The following is a 23109-nucleotide window of genomic DNA, read 5'->3' as shown; positions in this document are numbered from 1 at the left end:
AAGAAAAAATTCTTTTTATATATTATTATAAATATAAAAAAGTTAATAAAAATAAAAAATAAAATAAAAAGATGTATATAATTTCTATTAAAGAAAAAGTAAAATTAAAAATAAAAAAAAGAAAATTAAAATTAAAAAAAAAAAGGTTTAATTACTCGGATCATACCCATTTTGGTTCGAAAATTTCAAAATGGTACACTTTGAACTTTGTCTCAATTTAGTACCCAATTTTGATTATTGCATCAATGTAGTACCCTCCGTTAAGTCTTCACAAACGGCGTTAACTACCTTGCCACGTGTCAGCCTCTGGATTTTTTAATTTTTTTAATTTTTTTTTGAATTTTTTTTGAATTTTTTTTATTTTGAATTTTTATTTTGAATTTTTAAAAAAAAAAAAAATTACCACGTGTCAAATCCTTAATGTGACACGTGGCATTGTCAGTGACACGTGACAAGGTATCGCCACGTGTCAAGGTACTTGGCAAGTGTCATTGTCTTCGATTCAACTTAATCCCCACATGTGTCTATTTGTTTCAATTTAGTACCCTTATTTGTTTCAATTTAGTACCAATTTATTTGTTTGAATTTTATTCAAATATTTTTTTTTAAATGGAGAAATATTGCATATCTTTTAAGACAAAATTTATTATTTATATAAATGTTTTATTGATATTTGTTACGAATTATAAAATTAAGTATTGAAATTTATATTAAAGCTAATGGTAAAAGTCATGAATAACATATTTGTAAGTCATTTTTAATAACAAACATAAATATAAAATTTATATAAATAATAAATTTGGTCTTAAGGGAGACATAATATTTCTCTATTTTGTAAAAAAATATTCAGACAAAATTAAAACAAATAAATTGGGTACTAAATTGAAACCAATAAATATATATGAGTACTAAATTGAAACAAATAGACACATATGGGGACTAAGTTGAAATGAAGACAATGACACTTGTCAGGTACCTTGACACGTGGCGATACCTTGTCACGTGTCACATCAAGGATTTGACACGTGACATTTTTTTTTAAATTAAAAAGAAAATTAAAAAATCCAGAGGCTGACACGTTGCAAGGTAGTTAACGCGGTTTGTGAAGATTTAACGAAGGGTACTAAATTGATGCAATAATCAAAATTGGATAATAAAATAAGACAAAGTTCAAATAGATACCATTTTAAAATTTTCGAACCAGAATGAGTATGATCCGAGTAATTAAGCCAAATAATGACATTTAAAAAATAAGTGTTATATGTTACCGTCGTGAACCGCATCTTTTTATACTCCCGATATTTAGATTCTCCCCCAATCTCTCCTTCCCGATTTTCATCTTCTGCCTCCGACCCACACTTTTCTAATTCTCCAATTTCTCACCACCAACCTTTATCATACACGCAGTAGCGGAGGGGTGAAGCTCCATTCACAAACCCATACACAAAAACGCATCATCACTCACATTCCGGCGATCCGACGAGGCTTGTAACGGCGACAACCGCACCGACTCTGGTCGTTGGCCATTCCCGTGCGCCACCGTGACCACTGTGCATTCTTCCACCGCCAAACCATCACTGAACCAAGGTCGAAGACGGGAGTCTCTGCACGTTTCGCATCCTTTCTCTCTCGTTCACGGCTTGCCGAAGAGAGCGGACCGCACCTGAACCCTAAACGGCCACTCTCCGTTGGTGCCTTCGAGGTTCAGTCCCGTTTCTCCTCTCTGTCTCTGTTTTACCCATTCTTGGACCCATTGCTTGAATGTTGTTTGGGTTTTAATTGATATCATCATGGATGGGTGAGATGATTGTTCATCACTGTTTCTCTTGGTTTTGATTAATATCATGTTTGGGTTGGAGTTATCTGGGGTTTCAATTTTGTATTCATTTGATGCGAATGATTTTTCCCTGCTTAATGCTTATTTCATTGCAAAAAAGAGTTTCAAGCTTGCTACGACGTTAAGAATAGATGAGGCATTGGTCTTGGAATATTAATTGGGATTCACTTGATAATGTCTTCATTTTGGATACATTTTATATGAACATGTGTGATACTGGTGTAGAGTGTATGGTAGGAGGTATTGCCTCTTATAGTCGTGGGCTACTCATTGTTATCTTGGTTTGGGATGAAGTTCATGTTTGCTTTGGTCTTAAATGTATTTTGTGATTGCATCATATTGAATTATTCAGAAGGTTTTTATAGATTGTTGGTGATATTTCAGTTGGTAGAGAGATTAAGAAATTCTTGATGCTAAATTTTGGTTAATGAGTTCGTTTGGTTATGAGATATGTTTTTGATAATTAAATTCATTTTAGATGCATTTGTTTGAGTTTTGGATTTCATAGACCACTGGGTTGGGTTTTGCATTTGTGCTTAAGGGTTAGTATTAGATTGTAAGCCAAAATTAGTTAGTTTGCTGATGTAAAAACTGACTTTACCGTTTTTGGTTATTTCTGTTTTTCTATTATTCTGTTACCTTACTGTCATTAACTTTTGTAAGATAACAAGTAGTGCTTTGTTTTGTCTTGATGTTAATGAGACGAGTTTGCTTTTTCTCCCTTCTACCCATTTCCTATAGGGACACACTTAATTTCAATTTGTCCAAACCGATAAAAAAGGAAAAAAAAAATATTTAACCATTTTATTAAATTTAACTATTTTTTTCATTTGACTGTTTTTTTTAAATTTAATTTTTTTTTAATTATAAAATTTATTTATATTTATAATAAAATTATAACAACTATTTTTTATTTTCATAAAAATAGTGAACACTTATCATTTTATTATCTTTTAAAATTGAAAAGCTCGACTACATCTAAGATTGAAATTTAAGATGCTTATGATAGTTTCTCTTATTAATAATAATTATTTTACTAGTTTAAATATTAAAATTGAAACTTTAAGACTTTTATAGATTTGTAAATCGACAGAAATAGTATTTTAACTATACTTACAGCTTCTTCTTTTTTTTATATTTTAAATAAACCTACTTTTGTTTCTTCTAATTTAGAAGGGCTTATTCTAATTCTTAAGATCTAAAAAAAAGTATAATTCTTGAAATTGCCAGAGCTTGGGTTGCTGAACGGAGTGAGGTTGAAGCACAAGCCATAAACGTGACCGAAGTTGAAATGGAACCTCGCTGAACTCAGCCTTCACTCCCTCAGGCTCAACGCGACTGGGGAAAAAAAGCTTCCACGGCGACGCTGGTCTCAAAACCCTAGCCTTCTCTCTTAATCATCGTAGTTGCTCCTGTGAAGCACTGAGAAAGGGTCTTTATAGGTACTCCTTGTTTCATCTATTTTTCTATGCTTTTAATTTATCGTGTTAAATTGTTTGCTGTGGCTTCTTGTCAATCAAACTCTTGTGGGTTATATAGACATCATATATGTAATAGGACTTGGGGAATAATTTGAGATATGAGAATAAGGATGATTGTGGGAAACATTGTCTTGTGAGGTCACCTGAAAAATCAAGAGCCACATTCACTTACCCAAACTCCTCACCACCAAAATATGGTTTGTCCCCAAGTTCAAGCATTCTATGAATTGTTTGTTGCACTCTTCTTGGTCTTTACACTTCTCCATCCATACCCTCTTGACAGCGTTTTACTACATCAAACACAATCACGCAATTCTTTACCCTTAAAAAATCAACTTTATTAAATATATTGGTCTAAGTCAATTTCAAAAGTTAGTTCAGAGTCTTAGGATAGGATTGCTTCATACCCAAATTCTCAAATTATTTTAGATTCTATCAGTAACTGCTCAACATATCAAGTTCTATACTATTTAGACTGATTTAATTATGTAAAATGTTTAATCCTCGGTATGAAAAATTGTTGTAGATTGTACATCTATTAATGATATTGCAGAATGGAAAGCAGTGAAGGCCAATTATATGTTTAATTCTCTTCTATTATGCAATTTATTTTTATCGATTTCTTCTCTTTTTCATAAAAATTGCAGAATGGAAAGCAATGAAGACCAATCACTTTCTGAATTGGAGGAAGAAATTTTTGAAAAATTCAGAGCTTTCATGACAGGGTAATTGCTAATCTTGCAAGTTGTTAGCTTTTTGTATTTTCTGTGCTAGAAATCACCGGTCTATTGATGGTAGTTACATTTTTGTATGGAGAAAATAAATTATATGTTTTCCTTGACACATGTTGACCTTTCAAAATTATAAAGTTACATGAAGGATTATTCTTGTTAGGTTGGAACTACTTTATATTGAGTAATTGTTTCATTCTCATGAATCTATAAACTAAAATGATCTCTAGATTGATAAGAACCCTTTGTTACTAAGGTCGTGAAAGAAGAAAAAATAGGTGTGATGCACACAATCATAATCTGGAAAGAGAAAATAACTAACTGCTGAGCTGAAAGGTGTGAATAGTGGGAGAGGAGATTTGAGGTGTGGGTGTAATCCAGTATTATGGGACAGAATACGGTGTGTGAGAATTTGGGACTGGGAGAGACTTGGCCTCCCACACCCAGGCTATAATTTCTTTTACTGCATTTCCATTTGTGATCAGCTACCAGGTTTTGCTTCCCTCTATAGCTGGTATTTTTCATTGTAATATTGTTGGTGATCTTACATCAACCGAAAATGTGACTAATTTACAGAATATAAGTGGGTGTAAACCTCACCTCACAGGTTAGTTTTGTAAGGTTGAGTTAGACTTAAAGTCCATTTCTTAATACATACCATAACACAAATATATCCATATCATTGTTTCTCAGCTATCCTTCATAGATGTATAATGGAATAATTGAAAGAACAATTTTACGATTGTAGAAACATTATAAGCATCAGCTTAAGCTGTAAAGAGTATTTTTTATAACTTTTGCACTTAGACAGTTGGCCATAAGGGTTTGATTTTAAGACATCCTACATACAATGTAAATCCTAACAGTAGCCCGCTTCTAATTGCTTCAAGATAATTACTTCTGCAAAGGCAATAACTATAGATTATCCATAGTCGTAGGGGTTGGAGGTGATAATTATGGATGAATGACATGGTGGGAAAAATAAAATGTTAATTTGTTAAGAAATGGATAGATGCATTATGAAATTTTCTTGGTTTATTCTTGTGACTTGAGAGACAAGCTCTAGGCACAGATATTGTTCGGACTGTGGAACTGGTTTGGCCCAAATGGGCAATTAGTTGATGAACTAGCCAAGCCCAAGGTGTGCAGAGTATATGTGGGAAGAACAAGGGGAGGGCAGAATGGGAATGATGAGGTTGCTAGGGGTACAGGAGAGACCTCACTTGTATGAGGGAAACTGGGTATGTTGAGAATGAATAGACAGAAAAAGAGGGGATAATCTATTAGTTTGTTATAGGCAGGGAGCATTAGCTCTCTGGAGGAGCATTGCTCAGTTGCAGTGGGAAAGTTTCCCAATTGAATTTTCCTTTAATCATCAGTAATTCCAGTTTTTCTATCAGTTTTCCTTTTCTATTACTTTGTAAGAAGCTTGGTTCTCTAACACAACAACACACTCACTCATATATAAGGAGGGTTAGTCTGTTAGTTTGTTTTGGACAAGGACCATTGACTATCTGGAGGAGCATTGCTCTGTGGCAGTGGGGATTTCCTTACTTTCCTATGATCATCAATGATACCAGACTTTCTATCAGTTTTCTAATTCTATTCCTTTGTAAAATCTTGGTTCCCTAACACGTACATACTCAAATATTCATTCATGAAGGACAATATTATATTTTGTATTCTGTTTATCACATAATATATGTGTATAAATTTTTATTTCTAACAGCTAACCTATGATAGGATTGCAAAGATTGATGAGTTGGGAATTGCTGGAAGCAGGCTGCTGTCTGGATTTCAACAAGCGATTGGTAATTATACAGAATTTTCTTAATCACGTGTTACTGTGAAATCATGATATTGCTTATTATTCACTTTTAGGGGGCGTTTGTTTCAAGTCCTGATTTATCATTCCCAAGGACGTAGTCTACGAGAATGTTATAATTGGAAAGTTATTCCTAGGCATATCTAAAATATGCTTGGTTAATTTTTCATATTTCTGATAATACTTTTTAATTCAAATAAGTTATAATGGAGGTTACAAAGTAACTTCTCTCATTCCCATGAGAATATAACTTACCCACCCTCCTTATCATGCATATAAAAATTGTACAAACAAAGGTATGCATCTTTCTGGGAATAAAAATACCCGAAAATACTTTTTATGAACTTCTACCAACATAGGAATAAAAATTCCTACTTCCATTTTTCTGGGAATACAAAAGGATTCCATGAAACAAATGCCTCCTTATTTTATAACTTTTAACTTTAGTTGTGCAGAGTTTATCAGGAGGCCTCCTATTGATATGAATTCCAAATTAGTGGACAAGATAATTGTAGCTAATGAAACTAAGAGAGTTAAAGCCTATATAAATTCTGGATGCAGGAAGCTGAACGAAAGTATCCAGAGTCTAACAAACTGTAAGTACTGCACTTTATTTTTTATTGGGGTTGGTCGTCTCATTCCATTATTAGGGTATGTCTCAAGACTCAACAAGGGCTTAGTGACTCATAAGTACATTTCTTTTACTTAACCATTTTAATTTAGTGTTATGTATTGAGAATCAATACTGTTAGCAGTGAATCTTCTTTATTCTATTTAACAGGAGTATGACAAATTGGTTTCCTTTGAGTGCAGTGTTAAGTTATTATTGGATTATTTCATAATTTTTCACAAAACTATACTCATGCAGTTTTACAAAAGTTACTCTTTTTATTTTCTCATTTTATTCTTGTAACCAAAATTTAACATAGCATTGTCTTCAAGTCAGATTAGTTTGGGGTATTCCACCAGTCATAAAGGATATACATGAGCATATATTATACATACATACATATATATATATATATATATATATATATACACACACAAACACACACGTATATATATATATATATATATATATATATATATATATATATATATATATGTATGCGCTTATCTTCAACTGGCTGAAACTTTACTTCTAAAGACGACATTTTTTATTAATGAGCATAGTTTCCTTATCCTCATCCTTTTTCATCTACTTCAACATCCTCATCTTCCAATTTGCCTTTGGTTTCAGCCTACATTCCGTAAATATTTCATCCTAATCATATTGAACCTTAGAACTGTTGATATTCATCCTATGTTCACCAGATCTTAAAATGGGATTGTTCAACTGAGAATTCAACCTAATCTTCTCACTATTGCTGAGCCCAAAAATGTAAAACCAGCTCTTCAAGACTCTAAATGGTTTGCTGCTATGACTAATAAATTTTCTGCTTTACAGAAAAAATAATGCTTGGACTGCCGTTCCTTTACTTCCAAATAGGATTCCCATTGGCTGAAAATTGTATTTTAGAGTCAAAGAAAATACTGATGACTCTGTAGAAAAATACAATGCCGGATTGGTTGGTTCCAAAAGATTTTAAGATTTGGATTTGATTCTTTCGAAACATTCTCTCTGGTTGTTAAACCTATCACTTTACGTATCTTTTCCACACTTGCTCTTACTCACAAGTGGTCTATCTTTCAATTTAAAGTAAATAATGCTTTTCTAAGTAGGCTCACTTCAACAGAAATTTTACATGTCTCAACCTTAAGGTTTGAAGCTGTAGATAAATCTCTAGGCTACAGGTTCAATAAAGCAATATATGTAAGAGTACCCTTCTTCAGTTTGGCTGTACTGACACCAAATGTGAGCCTTCATTATTTATATATAGTTGTGCCTTTGCTATCATCTTCTTGTGTTACAAAAAGGTTAATACAAGGATCCAAAATTCCTTAACAAACACCCCACTTCAGTGTCAGCATGGTGAATTTGGGACTCCCCCTTCGTAGGAGTAGGAGCCTCAATGAGGTTCGAACTTGAGACATTGGATTTGATGCAAGGCTCTGACACGATTGTTACGAAAAGGTTAACTTGTTCATACAAGGATCCAAAATTCCTTAACATCTTGTTGGTGTATGTTGATGATGTTATTATCACTCGCAGTTCACAATCTCTCATACAAGTTGTTCCTCACAAGAATTTCAATTTACTCTGAAACAACTTGGTTCCTCATATTCTTTTCTTGGTATGGAAGTTCATCAATCACCTAATGGGTCTTTTCTTATGACTCTAGCTATCAAAGACTTATTGATCAAGACTAAAATGCATGAACCTATGGTTATTTCATCTCTTATGTTATCTAACTTCAAGCTATCTAAACATGGTTCAGATCTATTACAATACAAAACCCTTCTTTCTACAGGTCTATTGTTGGTGCACTTCAGTATGTCACTATTACTCATCCTGAGTTGGCTGTCAACAAGGTATTGCCAGTTTATGGATTCTATATAGAATCTCATTGGGTTGCAGCTAAAAGAATTTTGTGATATTGCAAAGAGGCCTTACTTTGTGGTCACACCGTTCATCCTGCGATTCCTTATCAACCTCTGGCTATTTTGTGATGCAGATTGGGCAGCAGATTCTGATTACAAGAGGTTTATTTCAGGAGCTGCTATTTATTTGGGACCTAATTTAGTTTCATGATGGTTAACAAAGCAAAAAATGGTTTCTAGATCTAGCTCCAAAGCTGAATATACAAGTTTAGTAGCTGCCACAGTTGACATTTTATGGATGTAGACTTTTCTCAAAAAACTCAGTTCCTCATTATACTCCTATGGATTTGTGTGACAATCGAGTGTTGTTAATCTAGTTCATAAGCCTGTTCTTCATGCTAGAACTAAAATGTTTTCTACATTTGAGAATAGGTTACTAACAAACAACTTGTTCAACACATTCCTGATCAAGGCCAATGCGTTCTCATCCAGCCATGTCTACTACTAGTTTTTGGTGTCTTTCTTAGGGACAAACTCAATGTAATTGAGATGCCTTGGGTTTCTCAGCCCCATTGAATTTGTGTCAGAGAGGTGACTTTGACAATGTTATTGGTTGGTTGTGTTGTTACAACTTTTAGTTTTTATTCTGTTTTAGTGTATTTACTATAGTTGTTTCGACTGTAGTCAGTATAACTGTTTTAGTTAGACCAATATAGCTAACTTCGTGCAAATAAGCTCTGTATATGTAGTAATCTGTGTACAGAAATTTGGTATTCTTTTAGTATTTTTTATCTTTATATAATAAAATTCAAGTATCAGTGTTTGCTATCAACTTGCAATTATGTTTCTTTACATTTATCCTGTCTGCTTTTCTCACTCATTCAGTTTCCCTCTAATTCTTTGTTCCAAAAGATATCCGCCTGAATCAGCATTGTACAATGTTTTGTTATCAATTCTTCGTTTGAATTCTACTTATTGATTTATTGCTATTTATTATGCCGCTGACTATATAACTGTTTCAATATGGCAAAATATGTGTACGGAAGTTCACTCATGCACACAAGGACTCTGTAACCTTATAAGAGAAGGTATGGCCTCGTGTTTTTAATGATTGATTCCTGACTGCTATGCTTTGATAACCGTATACATCCTATGATAGATTTGAATATGTATTTCTCTTTTAAATATTGGAAAAGAAACTCGTTGAAATGCCCTATCCAAATAAAAGGTAAATTTAGGAAGATGTATTTCCAAATTGGAAGAAACTTATTTTCATTTAGTCAATATTGCTTTCTAATTTGCAGTGCTTAATCAGTAATGGGCTTGTTTCTAGCTCCTCTATGAAAATGTTTTGTTGTATTGTAGATACTAAATTTGTGTTTGGCCATCATTAATTTAAAAGTACATATTGACTGCGTGTTGTATGTAATTTCTTGGATTGTATACTTTATGTCATAACCATTACGGTGATATTGCCTTCTTTGTTTTTGTATATGCTTTTCAGCTTATTTTAGAAATAATTGTTTATTTAACTAGTTCTGAGAAATTTTGAAAATAAGTTTTTAATTCCAGAAATTAATCATTCCTAAACATGCAGTTAGTTTGACATTTAACTAGTCATGTATGTTTTGCAGCTAAAGAAATACTCAATGAACTTGAAGGTCTATTGGGGGATGTAACAAGTGCTATTCAGACTACAGATGGAAAATTATTAGCCTTCTCTGGTCTGGATTTTGATGTTGAATTAATTGAGCAAACAACCTATAATGATTTGGTAATATTATTGCTTATTTTGGAAGAATTTCTAATGTAATTGCTAACTTGTTTCCATATGTTTCTTATTAGTCTCCATGTTTCTTTGATTGAGTTTCTTCCCCTGCTATTTGATACATCTTATTGGAATTGAAATGGTTACATCTTTATTCAGGAGGAAAAGGATGCTTTGTCTCATTCTCAAAGTCCTGACATCACTTCTACCAAGAAAAAGAAAAGTGTCGATGTCACACATTTAGCCATGGTAATGGCTTTCATATATAGCATGGTCAAACAAGACTATTTGATGCAGGTAATGAATGATGTCTTTTTGTGACCTTGAAGTGGGAAAAATGAAGAATCCTTAAAATCTTTGCCTATTGTTGCAGGAAAAGATTGTGTCTGCTTTAGATCTCAAGATGTCATCAGAAGAATTAGAAAGCTACTGCCAAATGTGGTCTTTGCGCCCCTTCATAAATGACGAGATCGTGAATGGAGCTTGGGAACATATTCATTGAACATTCTGTTTTTTTTATTATAGGTATACAAAAATTAGTTGTCATTACTTTTCTAGATTTTCACTTTATTTTGACATTGTTTTTCCTCCACCCCTTTTTGAAAAAATAACACATTTGTTGTTAACTGAACCTTCAGCCTCAGCTTTCACAATTTACACTGTTCTGTTTTTTGTTCTCTTTTCTCGCCGGATTTTCTATGTGCTTTCATTGTTCACCTCCTTAGTTGTAATAATAATAATAATAACAGTAAAAATAGTAATATTATTATTATTATTATTATTATTACTATTATAATTATTTTATCTCATTGTATGTCATCTTAAAATTGATACTAATATGTCTTCTCATTTACGCTTTTTTTTTAATTTTGGTAATATCTTTAATATCCTTCATTTAAAACTTTTCATAAGTTCGTTTTCATTAATTATTTTATCGCTTAATATCATTTCTTTGAGGAGCATTTTCTTTTGTTCAAAAAGGAGCGTGAAGAAGTTGGTCTTCGGTTCAAATATTAATATTGAATTCGATTATTTTGGATAATAAATTTTCATTTTTTTGGAACTTCATTTTCGGTGGGACTTTTTTAGGTTCTTGTTCTAATTGAGTAATAATTCTTTTCAACAATTGAATAACAACATCAATATGTGACATCTCATTTAAATAGAGCAATCTATTAAATAAATATTGCATGATTTATGGAATAGAAGAGTTATCAGGTGAAACAGTACACATAAGGATTTACCATTACAGTCATCCAAGAAGCACTTAAAGAAAATGAGGTATATCTATCACACATGCCTCTAACAAAACATGCACCACAGGGAGGGATTTACCATTACAGTCATCCAAGAAGTACTTAAAGAAAATGAGGCATATCTATCACACATGCCTCTAACAAAACATGCACCACAGGGAGTTATGCAGTACACAAAAGAAAACCTCTAGAGCTAGGAAAACAAAAGGGCACTGATGCCATAAAAATGCTCTGTTGATAGCCAGAGGTGACAGGACCCTCTACACCACTGTTACCATCAGGTCCACCTTCAACGTGCTTCCCATCGGTTCCCACCAAGAGGTGATCATCGCAAAAGAGATAGCCAAACAAGAACACAGAAAACGAAAGGGTAAGCTAGTGAAAATAACATTTAACATATTATAAAACATGTACAAGACCAGGCAGGTTATTAACAATTGACTCATAAACATTTTAATCATAAGAGAGCAAACGAATGCAAGTTACTACGACTAGATATCCGGATCATATACTTGATATAGGATTCTAAAGGAAGTATACGCCTGTGCCAGTTTCTAAACTCTGCAGAGTCTAGACGCAAGGGGTATTCACCCAACCACACACAGGGTTAATCCTTTATTGTCTTGGGCTCAAACTGTCCCAAGACTAAGACCTCCTACTACTCTCACCACATTAACCATTCTGCTCTACGTGAACGTGAACAATTATTAGAGTTCAGGATACCCTCCTTTATCTAGACATCTCCTATATCAAGGTATACAATAGGCATATATATATGTCACCAAGAGTTTCCCATGAAACTCCCTCCCTGACACATTCCACATGCCTTACAATCACCCAATTCTCATGAAATTCCACCAACAATTATATCATGTTTCTCATTTCATACTTATCACATGCATACCAACATTCAATCCAATGAAATCATAGCTTATTACCTAACAACACTTTCATACCAAACCCATTCAGGCATACACACCAAGCATGGCCACATACTCTGAGCAAAGAAATAATTAACACAAATATAGAGTCACATCAGCCCACACAGCAGTCCTTATCACAACATCTCGCCCAAGCTAAAGGTCCTCGCCCAGGCGAAAGGGTTCCTTTCGCTCAAGCGACCCCTCCTCGCCTAGGCGAGAGCGCAATAGTGGCCACTACAAGGTTCCAGTGGGTTCTCGCTCAGGCGACAGCGTCTCGCCTAAGCGAGACTACACCTCACTCAAATTTAAAACCAGTCGCCTAGGCGACAACACGAACTGGAATCCAGGGGTGAGTCCCTGCTTCCCTCGCTTAGGCGGGGGTCACTCACCTGGGCGAGATTAGCAGGTTTCTCACCTGTTAGCACATGCAACTTCTCGCTCAACCAACATACACACGCACCAAACATTCATATACAACCAACAACATCATTCAAGCATCACAGACCGAAAGGTAGTCCAGAAATAAGCAAAAATGATTTAAAAACACCAAGTTTCTAGCTTCCCTTACCTTTTTGAGATACTAATAAAGAGAACGGCAACCCGAGCAAGAGCAAACGAGTTCCAAAGCAACCTACAGAACTGAAACCCACAGAATGGGTATTAGGGAGAACCTAAGACGAACCCAAAGTCTTTTAACCGGAAAGAGGAAGGATGAATTTAAGGTTCAACTTACCTGAGAGTATTAAGTAGAGTAGCTAGCTGGAAGGAGAGGGAACTTATGTCCTAGCAGAGCCTTAACTGGAGTTCAAGGGTGAGTGAGGGGGAACAGTTTCTACAAAAGGGACAAGTGAGAGTGAATGAGCTGGTAGAGTACAGGGGTTTTCTACAAGGCTGGCCTTGGGCCTACGAAAAGGCCAGGCCCAAAACTCACAAGCTGAAAGAAAAGGGGGCTTACACAATATATATTCTTTCTCCCTGAAAATGAGCATAACTTGATGAGGAAATATCATCTAGCTTTTACATTTGTTTGAACAAGGTGAACTAAAATATATCTTATATCATAAATTGATATTATCAAAAGGTGAACAAGGTGCATAATTTTTCCATTGCATCATAGATAGGAATAATAATGTGGGTGAGACTCATTTAAGAAATATAGGTTAATTTTTCTAGTCTGTCTCGCATAATAAATTATTTGTTTTTTAATTTTTTTTACTTTTATTAAATACTAGGGTGTAGAATTTTAATAATTTTATTTTTATTTAATTAAATTTGTAGAATCAATAAATTCTATAAGTCTATTTCTTACAATAAGTAATGTTTTCAACTTTATACTTTCTAAGTTTTTAAGTACAAGTCTTTTAAAAATAGAAATGACTTTGAATCAAACTAGAATAAGGAAGAAATGCAAATGAGTTATTTTGGATGGACTTAACTCAAATGAGTTATTTACTTTTGGATGGATTCCAAAAGAAACTCAAATGAGCAAGTTGATTAGAAGAAATATATGATGTGTTGTGCTGGTATTGCTAAATTTTAGGAATATAAGTAAATGTAGGCTATGCAGGCTAGCTCGTCATTGTTCTGCACAAGCTTCAGATTAGGTGAAGTGGGCCCAAGCGAGCCAGCAAGCTACAATAAGTGTCACATACTTTTTTCTTGTAGGTTTGTGGACTGGTCCACATGATTCACCCCACGTTGTCATCTTTTATCTTATCATAGGGGTACATACATTAGCTCTGTTAATGAGGGATTTCTTCCTACACCTCTATAGTCTTAGTGAAATGAGTTAGTTGTCTTTTATTAAAAAAATCACACTTCATGTTGTCTTCCAAATTTACATTGTGTATTGTACCGTCTGAAATATATTTTTACATTCTGGACTGTTTTCCAAATTTGTATTACAAATTATATAATTTGAAATATAAATTTGTATTACGAATTGTATAATCTAAAATATAAATTTATATTACGAATTGTATAATTTAAAATATAAATTTGCATTAGAAGCAAGAAGGGTTTCTCAACTTTTTAAGAGAGTATATGAAGATAATTACACTTGTAGATGGAGAATTCATTCACTTAAGGAAATGGAACTCTATTCACGACATCGAGGGATGCGCGGTTGGTAGGAAAAAGAAGAATAAAAAGATGAAGTGGAGAAGATTATGAAAAACTGGTAATTTCATTAACATATAAGGTGCAAGTTGAAATTATCTTAAATTATTAGGGTGCAAGAATAAATGCCTATCTTCAATTTGTGTTCAACATGTAGAATGCTATTTCTTCCTCTACTCCTATGGTTTCTTCATGCACCTCCATGTGTTGAAAAAGTCTAAAATGTCCATGCTTTAGATTTCTAAAGTTTGGGATTCAAAAACATGTTTTAGACCGCATAATTCATAATACATTTTAAGATTTGAAAATATTTCTAAGTTTTTGAATTATGCAATTTGAAAGTGTACAATCCTCCAAAAACATATTATTGATTACACAATCTAGAAATGTATATTAAATTTGTATTTTTAGATTATGCAATCAAGAAGCATATTGAATTGTGTAATCTAAAATATAATTTTGGATTCTATGATATGAAATTTACTTTTTGAATGTTAGATTATACAATTCAAAATAAATATTCAATATTACAAAATGCAATGTTTTCAAGTCATGAACAATTTAAACTTTTCTCTCACCTACAGAGGTGTTGGAAGAAAATACAGGAATGCTGAAAGAAATTACTTATATTGAAAATAACATTAAATGACATCCTCTTAAGCTTATTATGCAAACATTCTTATATATAACAAGTGGAGAAATTACTGAAGTAGGTTATATATATATATAACCAATTTCTATGAAAATAATTTTGTTCGTTAAACTACTTTTTAGATTATAAAAGAAGAGTTTTCTTTAACTAATGTCGAAAAATATAAATGATTAGATTTGATTACTGACAAATTGTTTATGATTGTCAATCTGATTGAGAGTGTTTTACTACGATTTAAATATTTGATGAAATTAACTCATTTTTAAAAGTTTTTACTTTAATAACTTATGTTTTTTCTTTTAATTTATATACAATTTAGTCATTTAAATAGTTTGATTTTATTTAGTTCTAGCTAATTATTCTATTTCGTCAATATGATTTGTATTTGACTCTATTTTAAAATTGAAGTATTAAATTATGGAAAATGAGGTTTTGACATTAGATTAAATTAAAAAGTACTTTTCTTTATTAGAAACTTCTGCCTTCAACTCTACGAGTTGAATTTATCTAAACTCGAGACACACACAAGTACAAATCAATGTAATGCTTTCAAACACAGAACATCTTTGAAACAACTCAGGTTTTAAGGCATGCCCTGGACTTTTCATCTCCAGAAAAATGACTTCTCTGTCAAAAATGAAACATAAAGAACAAGACGATACCTGGTTTGCAAAAATACTTCAAAACATGTTTTTTTATTTTATTTTTTTTGTTTCAAAGCCTTTCTTTGAAACCCAGCTAACCACATAACGAAAAACAAATCAATAGATACTCGAAAAGCAGAGGAAAGGTGCTCCTAATCTCCTAATTAAGCTCCATCAACGATTGGACCAGCAGCAAGAATCTCTTCTGTGAGGTTTTTGTTCTCTCCAATCTGGTAGTCAGTGAATGTTTCAAAATTGTTCTTGAACAATTTAGCCAACTTCACCAGTGTCTCCTTGTAGGCTTGTTTGTCTGACCACTGAAATCAAACAAAATTTCCAATCATTCAAAGGGCTTTGAAAACTGCAAAGCAGTGGTAATGATTGAAAAATTGAAAAATTGAAAAAGATAAGAGTTGTAGCACACTAACAGTGTTTTCAGGGTCTAGAATTTCCGAGGGTACTCCATCCACTGCAGTGGGGATTTGAAGTCCAAATATCTCAGTCTTCTTGTACTCCGCATTCAAGAGACTTCCAGAGTGAATGGCATCAATAATTTTTCTTGTATAAGATAGTTTAAGTCGACTTCCACTGCCATAGCTGCAGTTTTGCACAACCAAAAACAAAGTTAATTTTATTTCAACCGAAACTGGTTTTTGAAAAGTGTGTGAAAGTGTGTTGCTAACAGTGTTCTTTAATTTCATTATTAGTACTAAAACGCTTACCTTCCACCAGACCATCCTGTGTTAACAAGCCATCCAGTTGCACCATGTTTCTGCATTTTTTCAGAAAGCATGGCTGCATACTTGGTTGGATGTAGCATTATGAATGCTGCTCCAAAGCAAGCTGAAAATGTTGCCTGTGGCTCCTTTATGCCCTCCTCTGTGCCAGCCACCTTTAGTCCTCATAAAGAAAAGAGCCAATGAGAGAGATTCAGAGGAAGCAATATTATCAAGATAGAGTGTTCAAGTTACTCAGACATTACCAGAGCTGTGTATCCACTGATGAAATGGTACATGGTCTGTGACAGGTTCAGCTTGCTCACAGGTGGAAGCACACCAAATGCATCACATGCCAAAAGAATCACATTCTTTGGTTGAGGACCAACACATGGTAACTTCACATTTGGAATGTACTCAATTGGATATGCAGCACGAGTATTTTCTGCAACATGAAAAAGCAGTATTATATTTCTCTACCTATTTACATCTAGCTATCATGTTTATTGTCCAAATAAAGTTAAAATCAAATGAACTAGTCTGCATCAAGAGTTTTGCAAATAGAGGATGGATTTGTTAAGTTCCATCCTTACATATATGAGTGGTTTAATAATCAGCATCTTCTATTTGTAGGAGTTGACCTCAGATATTGGATTTGTGTTAAGTCAACCATTAATTTGATATGATATGACCAAGTCAGAACTACCAAGTCATTACTTACCTGTAACTGATCTGTCAGAATAATCAACGTCACGAAAATGGTCATCAAAGACAACATTCTCCAGAACTGACAACAACCAAGTGAACAATAAAAATGTGTCAAAATTGGTGAAGTCAAAGATGAAGAGATGTTAAAGTAGCCTAATAAGATTAACAAAAGGTAACACCTGTGCCAAATTTGATGGCGTTCCAGATGTCAGGCTCGTTCTCCTGAGAGAGATCAATGCATTTGGCGTAGCAACCCCCTTCAATGTTTGAGACACCACTCTCACTCCAACAGTGTTCATCATCTCCAATCAAATACCTGTTATGATCCGTGGAAAGAGTGGTTTTCCCAGTACCTAATGTCAACAATTGAAGAAAAATCCTTAAACTAACCGTTTATGAAAGTTCTATGTAACAAGAGTCGTAAATTTGTGGTTCTAATAACAGTTATTTGATGATCGAAGAAAGTTATACCAGAGAGTCCAAAAAAGAGGGCAACATCCCCAGCTTTTCCCATGTTGCAGCCAGAGTGCAGGGAGAGGATTTGGCGCTTAGGCATGAGATAGTGCATGACACTGAAGAGACCCTTTTTCATTTCCCCTGCATACTGTGTCCCAAGGATCACCATTTCCTTCCTTGCAAGATTAAGATCAATGCTAGTGGAGGATGTCATGTAGTGAGTGTAACGATTGCAAGGAAATTGCCCAGCATTGTATATAGTGAAATCCGGTGTGCCAAAGTTCTCTAGCTCTTCTTGATTTGGTCGAATGCACCTGCATCATGTCAAGTAAAACTATATTGCATACACATTTTTGCAGATTCACTTCACTCTTTCTCTCTATTCTGGGGAGACCTATTTCATTCGCTGAGAAGGTTTGTGCATGATCAATAGATATTTGGATTTCATTAAATTAGAACTGTTAATGTCAAGAACAGTACCATGATTATTTAAACATTTGGCTTCTGATTGTGTTTGAAAAAATTAAAATATAGAACAAAAAGGTCGGTGTGATGGTGAAGTATTCTTTTGCTTATATACAGTCACTTACATGTTATGCATGAACAAGGAATGGTAGGCTCTGGCTGAGACAATCCTCACTTTGATTTTGTTCTCTGGGTCCCAGTTCAAGAATTGGTCATTCACGAACACCTGAAAATTAGGTTTTTTTTGGAATACTCTATTGATTTCCTTCCATACTTAGATAACATAATTTCAAACTGAGATATAAATTATAATATATATAAGCAATGGGTGGAAATCAACTATGCCAAACAAACACATGTGATGCATCAGAATTAGTTAAAATATTTTGTCCACTGAAGCAAGTTTTCACATTGCTTTGAATTTTTGAAGGTTGTAGACACCTTCTGGGAAATGAGATAATAAAAGGTGAAATATAAAATTAGAGATGTTTAAAAGTCATAATTCATTTTAAAAAAATCTAATTTTCTTTAACAAATGACAACAGGTTGCATTCCTAGTCATCACCACCTCAAATAGATTGTATAAACCCACAAAATAAGACCAATTGTAGTGACAACTTATTTTCATTTTATAACATAGTTATCTGTGCATGCCAGACAGAAAAGAAGATCAAAAGAAAGAAAAGAGAAGAGAAATGACCTTGTCCAAAGAGTTCAGATAATCAACTGCTCTTTCCCTGTTCACCATGAAACTGTGTTCGTCCATCTCAATGTTGGGGGAACCCCTTCAAAGTACAATAATACAAAGATAAATCAGATTACAAAATAAACAGTTCAAAATGTTTAGCACCATTTGTCACACATATATATAAATGTAATGTGATGAACAATACTTACTTTCCCCACCAAAGATCATTCTCAGTAAGTTCGTCCTTCACCACACGCTTATCTCTAGGGCACCGACCCGTCTTGGCCCCAGAAAGCGTAGCCAATGCCCCAGTCGATGTGATGAACGATCCTTTCTCATGCTTGATCGCTTGTTCATAAAGTTCTGTTCCAAATTCAATATTTTACCATTTTGTCAGACATTAATGTGTGTATTTCTGTTAGGACAAGTTAAATTCAAAGTTTATCTCTACATAAGCAGGTGCTACGTCATTGCCATTGACCAATTCATTTCAAATATACAAGATGTGATGCTGAACTCATTTTCGTACATCACAGTACAAAATGATGTATCATTGATTTTTGAAAAGAAAGACAGAGAAGAAAAGAAAAGTATAGGAAGAAAACCTGCGGGGGAGAGGTTATAGAGGACATGGGTGAACTTCAAGGCACTGTCGCTGACAGAAATGGTGGGTGTGGCTGCATGACGGTGGTGGGGAACATGTGCAACCCTTGACCCTTCGAATCTTCTCGCTGGGTCACCTTTCACCACCTTAGGTCCACTGTCTCTTGTTAGCGAAGCCAACGATGCACTGCATGCATGCATGCATACATATCAACACACGTTTAAGCCAAACATTATCATTATTATTATTATTATTATTATGACGTAGAAACATCACCTGATGGACTCTAGCTGTATTTTGCTGCGTTCTTCCTCAGAAAGAGAGAGGGAAGTGGGTGCCTGCGAAGTCCCTCTGGGAGTGGTGGGTGCAGATATCTTCCTCTGCAACGAATGAAGCTCGTCAATGGTTTGAACCCTAACTGTTGGACGATCACTGTCTTCGTCATCGTGATTTCCAACCTTTGCAGGCAAGGTCAAGTTTCCAAGATTCCCCGGCATCGTCTTCTATTAAAAAAACATTGTATCATATGCTTTCTGATATAAAATAAAACCTCAAAAAACATGCACCCAAAATACACATCTATACCTGACTGAAACAAAGAAAGTGATTGTATGTAAAATGGAGAGGAATGATGTTGTGGTGATGTGATGATGGAAGGGTGTGGGGTTATATAGGGTAGGGTGTGGTCAATGATCGACGTGTAGCTGAGAGAATCATGGTTTGATCATATCTCTAGGGTCAGGCTTGAACAATTCCAAATCTCATTATAGAATACGACTCTGATAATGTGGTCATCGATCAGCAATAATCTTCTGCTACTCCTCTCCACCCTATAACGTTGCACGCAACTGCTTCCGCGTATTTCATGTCACCTATTTTGGTTGCAGAGAACAACCTATGTTTTCGTTTACTCTTGTCCAAGGGATTTGTGTTCGCTAATAATTTTGTTTTCAGAAATGTTTTTCACACCTTAAAGAGGTTAATTACTTCAAGTACACTATTTTTGTAAGTTCTTTGAGAGAAAATAAGTTTATATTTATAATATAACATTAATTTATAAACAGAATAAAAGATTAAAATTTTGTGAGTTAGTTTTTAGATTAGGAAAAAAAATATAATTTCAACTTTGTGTTACTTTCATTTCTAAAAAATGTTCTTTCCATACATAACCGATACTTTAAAATACTCTATTGATATTCATAGTACGCTACAAGAAAATCTTTGAATAATGATTAATTTTAGTGACATAAAAATAAATAGTCACTATATAGTGACAAATTTAGGTACCAATCTAAAAACTAAAAATTATTGACAAATAAATAGTTGCAAAAAATTATAATTGGTCTCTAATTGATAATTAAAATAGTTTATATTATGAATAAGTTTCTAAATTGGTCACTAACATTAACTACCAAGGTTTTGACAACAAAAATAATTGGTTTTTAAATTGGTCACTAACATTAGCTACCAAGGTTTTGGTTACTAAAATAATTGGTTTCTAATTAGGAAATCAGTCTCGAACATATTTTTGGTTACTAAAATTTATTATTATTTAAGATTTTCCTTATAGTGATACTTGTACGATGATAATAATTTATATTTTTTTATGTAACTTTAGTACCTATAGTTTTAATTTGAATTCACACAATAATAATACATATATTTATTATGTTTTTAAGAATTATTGTACATTTCTCAATATTTATATATCATGTATCTATCACATATCGTGTTCTATTATTTTTAAAATAAACGTACTAACGTATTAGATTGGTGTCGTATTTGATACATATATCGTATATGTGCATCATAGACAACCATCGAATGTCTTTCGGTTTTAATTTTGTATGGTTGTGAAAAATAGGTTGTCTTTAAATGTCGCATTATCTTTAAAAAGGAAAATTCTAAATGAACACCATCAAATTTTTCTATCCCAATTTAATACTTAATAAAAGTTAATAGTTTTACTTTCTCATTTAATTTTTTAAAATTATTTTATATTTTAAATTAAAATTATAGTCTTATTGGTGTTGTATAGGTGCAGAGTAAAAATGAGAATTTCCATCTATCATCACCTTGATTAAAATTTAAAAGAATCATTTAATATTTTCTTAATTTATGTAATTGAATTATCTTATATACGTTGACACACAAAAATAATAAATAAAAGCATTCATTACAAATAAATCAAAATATTTAACAGATTATCTTTTATAAATTTATTAATTTATTTAATTCATGTGTTTGTAGATTGAAAACCACAGAAGAGTGGAACCATATATACTACACTTTGTACGGGGAAACACAAAAGATCCAGTATAATATTAATGTATGAATCATGATACTTTCACATTTAATAAACTTTTATACCCACTTTAGATTCATTATTAATGTAAAGTTCCCTTTCTCTCTCTAATTTTTTTCTTAAATATCTTTCTCTTTCTAAAAAACCTTCTCTCTTTTCTTTTTGGTCATCTCTCTAATCTTTGTTTCTTTCGAAATTTAATTCCACTTCATGATAATTAAGAAGTTAGAAATATTTTTACCTGATCATATTTTTAAACGGACTTTATAGGAGTTGGGAAATTTTTTTATCTGATCATATTTTCAAAAGAATTAAGTTTTTATTTTTTTTCTCTTCTTTTTATTGTGATTTTGTTATCAATTTTAGTGACAGTTCAATTCAGAAAAATGATTCTCTAAACATATTTTAGCATATATTCAAATTTTGTTATGGTTGGATGTCTTATTCTATATATCCTTGTATTTTAGTATTTTAGAATAGTTTTATTGTTTGAATTTTTGAAAATTTATTTTGAATATAGACATTATAGTTAGAGAGGTTATTTATCATTTTGATAAAAATGTATCCTTACTATAAATTATAGATTTGATGTAAGTATAAACATGTATACTTTTAGTTAAAGGATAATGATTGATTTTGAAATGAGTAAGAATGATGTTTGAAAAAACATATTTATCTAAGACATCATCTTCTTTCTGGTGGTCTTTACCATTTCACATAATTTATGATTTACTTTAACTTTTTTATTATCCATCTTTATATATGAAGTTCACCGTTTAAATATAATGGGAGCTTAAAAATAGACTTTAAAAATTGCATCCATTTTAGTAATATATAAGTTAATAACTTCATTTAGATAAAAAATTTGGTTTGAAATTTTATATAATATCACCAGTAGTGTCTTGGATCCCTGAAATCTTATAGAATCTTATTAGTAATGTGTTGCATTAGTTAACAGGTACTATTATATCTAATCATTTATAAATTAGTTTAATAGTCATATTATCAGATAGCCCTTGCAAAAATTTTAGTTACATAATTAAGATTTACTTTAATATTTTTAATGTTAACTTATAGTTGAACAAAATATAGTAATTTCATTAGTAATGCAAAAAATGCCATGTCACCACTTTCATGTATTTCTTTGGCTAAGTATTAATACAATGTAAAAATGTAACTTAAACTCAACATTAAACCTTAAAACTAGGACTCAACACACTGACGTTGAAAGTATTAAATTTAAAATATTGAACTTGATATAAAAATGAATATGAGTCAAAAATCGAAATAAATCATAAATTGTGTAAACAGAATGTAAAAAATATAGGAAGTAATAAATAGAAGATTTAATCTATCGGAACATCCTCGGATTTTGCTCATAATTTATATGTAATATAACTTAATTAAAAATTTAAAAATACTTTCAAAAATTAAAATAGCGATAAGTTGTT

At 32.7% G+C, this 23109-nt stretch overlaps 2 protein-coding genes across 7 annotated transcripts; one reads left to right on the top strand and one right to left on the bottom strand.

Moving 5' to 3' along the window:
* The first annotated feature begins 1296 nt into the window (after window positions 1-1296).
* LOC114176742 (FAD-binding protein) lies at window positions 1297-10800 on the top strand. 5 transcript variants are annotated; one of them, XM_085671132.1, is made up of 11 exons: window positions 1297-1702; window positions 3068-3279; window positions 3966-4043; window positions 5793-5860; window positions 6436-6470; window positions 8286-8346; window positions 8490-8517; window positions 9402-9443; window positions 9990-10129; window positions 10283-10420; window positions 10497-10800. In XM_085671132.1, exons 4-11 carry the CDS (start codon window positions 5807-5809, stop codon window positions 10623-10625), a joined length of 627 nt encoding a protein of 208 aa, XP_085527258.1. In that variant the 5' UTR covers window positions 1297-1702; window positions 3068-3279; window positions 3966-4043; window positions 5793-5806; the 3' UTR covers window positions 10626-10800. The 5 variants fall into 5 exon arrangements, with proteins under 5 accessions (XP_085527258.1, XP_085527259.1, XP_085527257.1 ...); XM_085671133.1 differs by lacking the exon at window positions 3068-3279; XM_028061875.2 differs by lacking the exons at window positions 8286-8346; window positions 8490-8517 and having other exon boundaries at window positions 1299-1702; window positions 6330-6470.
* Window positions 10801-15738: 4938 nt separating this feature from the next.
* Window positions 15739-20080, bottom strand: LOC114177011 (phosphoenolpyruvate carboxykinase (ATP) 1-like). 2 transcript variants are annotated; one of them, XM_028062228.2, is made up of 13 exons: window positions 19939-20080; window positions 19630-19856; window positions 19355-19539; window positions 18959-19112; window positions 18762-18846; window positions 18187-18287; window positions 17612-17910; window positions 17320-17493; window positions 17154-17219; window positions 16699-16877; window positions 16439-16608; window positions 16145-16313; window positions 15739-16033 (listed from the first exon to the last, which is right to left on the bottom strand). In XM_028062228.2, the coding sequence occupies exons 2-13, from the start codon at window positions 19848-19850 to the stop codon at window positions 15881-15883; spliced, it is 1956 nt and encodes a 651-aa protein (XP_027918029.1). In that variant the 5' UTR covers window positions 19851-19856; window positions 19939-20080; the 3' UTR covers window positions 15739-15880. The 2 variants fall into 2 exon arrangements, with proteins under 2 accessions (XP_027918029.1, XP_027918030.1); XM_028062229.2 differs by having other exon boundaries at window positions 19630-19853; window positions 19939-19979.
* Window positions 20081-23109: the final 3029 nt, after the last annotated feature.

The sequence above is a fragment of the Vigna unguiculata genome, chromosome 3 (assembly GCF_037176805.1).
Source record: "Vigna unguiculata cultivar grain cowpea cultivar isolate G323 ecotype 2 chromosome 3, ASM3717680v1, whole genome shotgun sequence".
In the NCBI taxonomy this organism is placed as follows: domain Eukaryota; kingdom Viridiplantae; phylum Streptophyta; class Magnoliopsida; order Fabales; family Fabaceae; genus Vigna; species Vigna unguiculata.
Note: the sequence above shows the minus strand (reverse complement) of the source record. Positions and strands in the feature narration are given on the sequence as shown.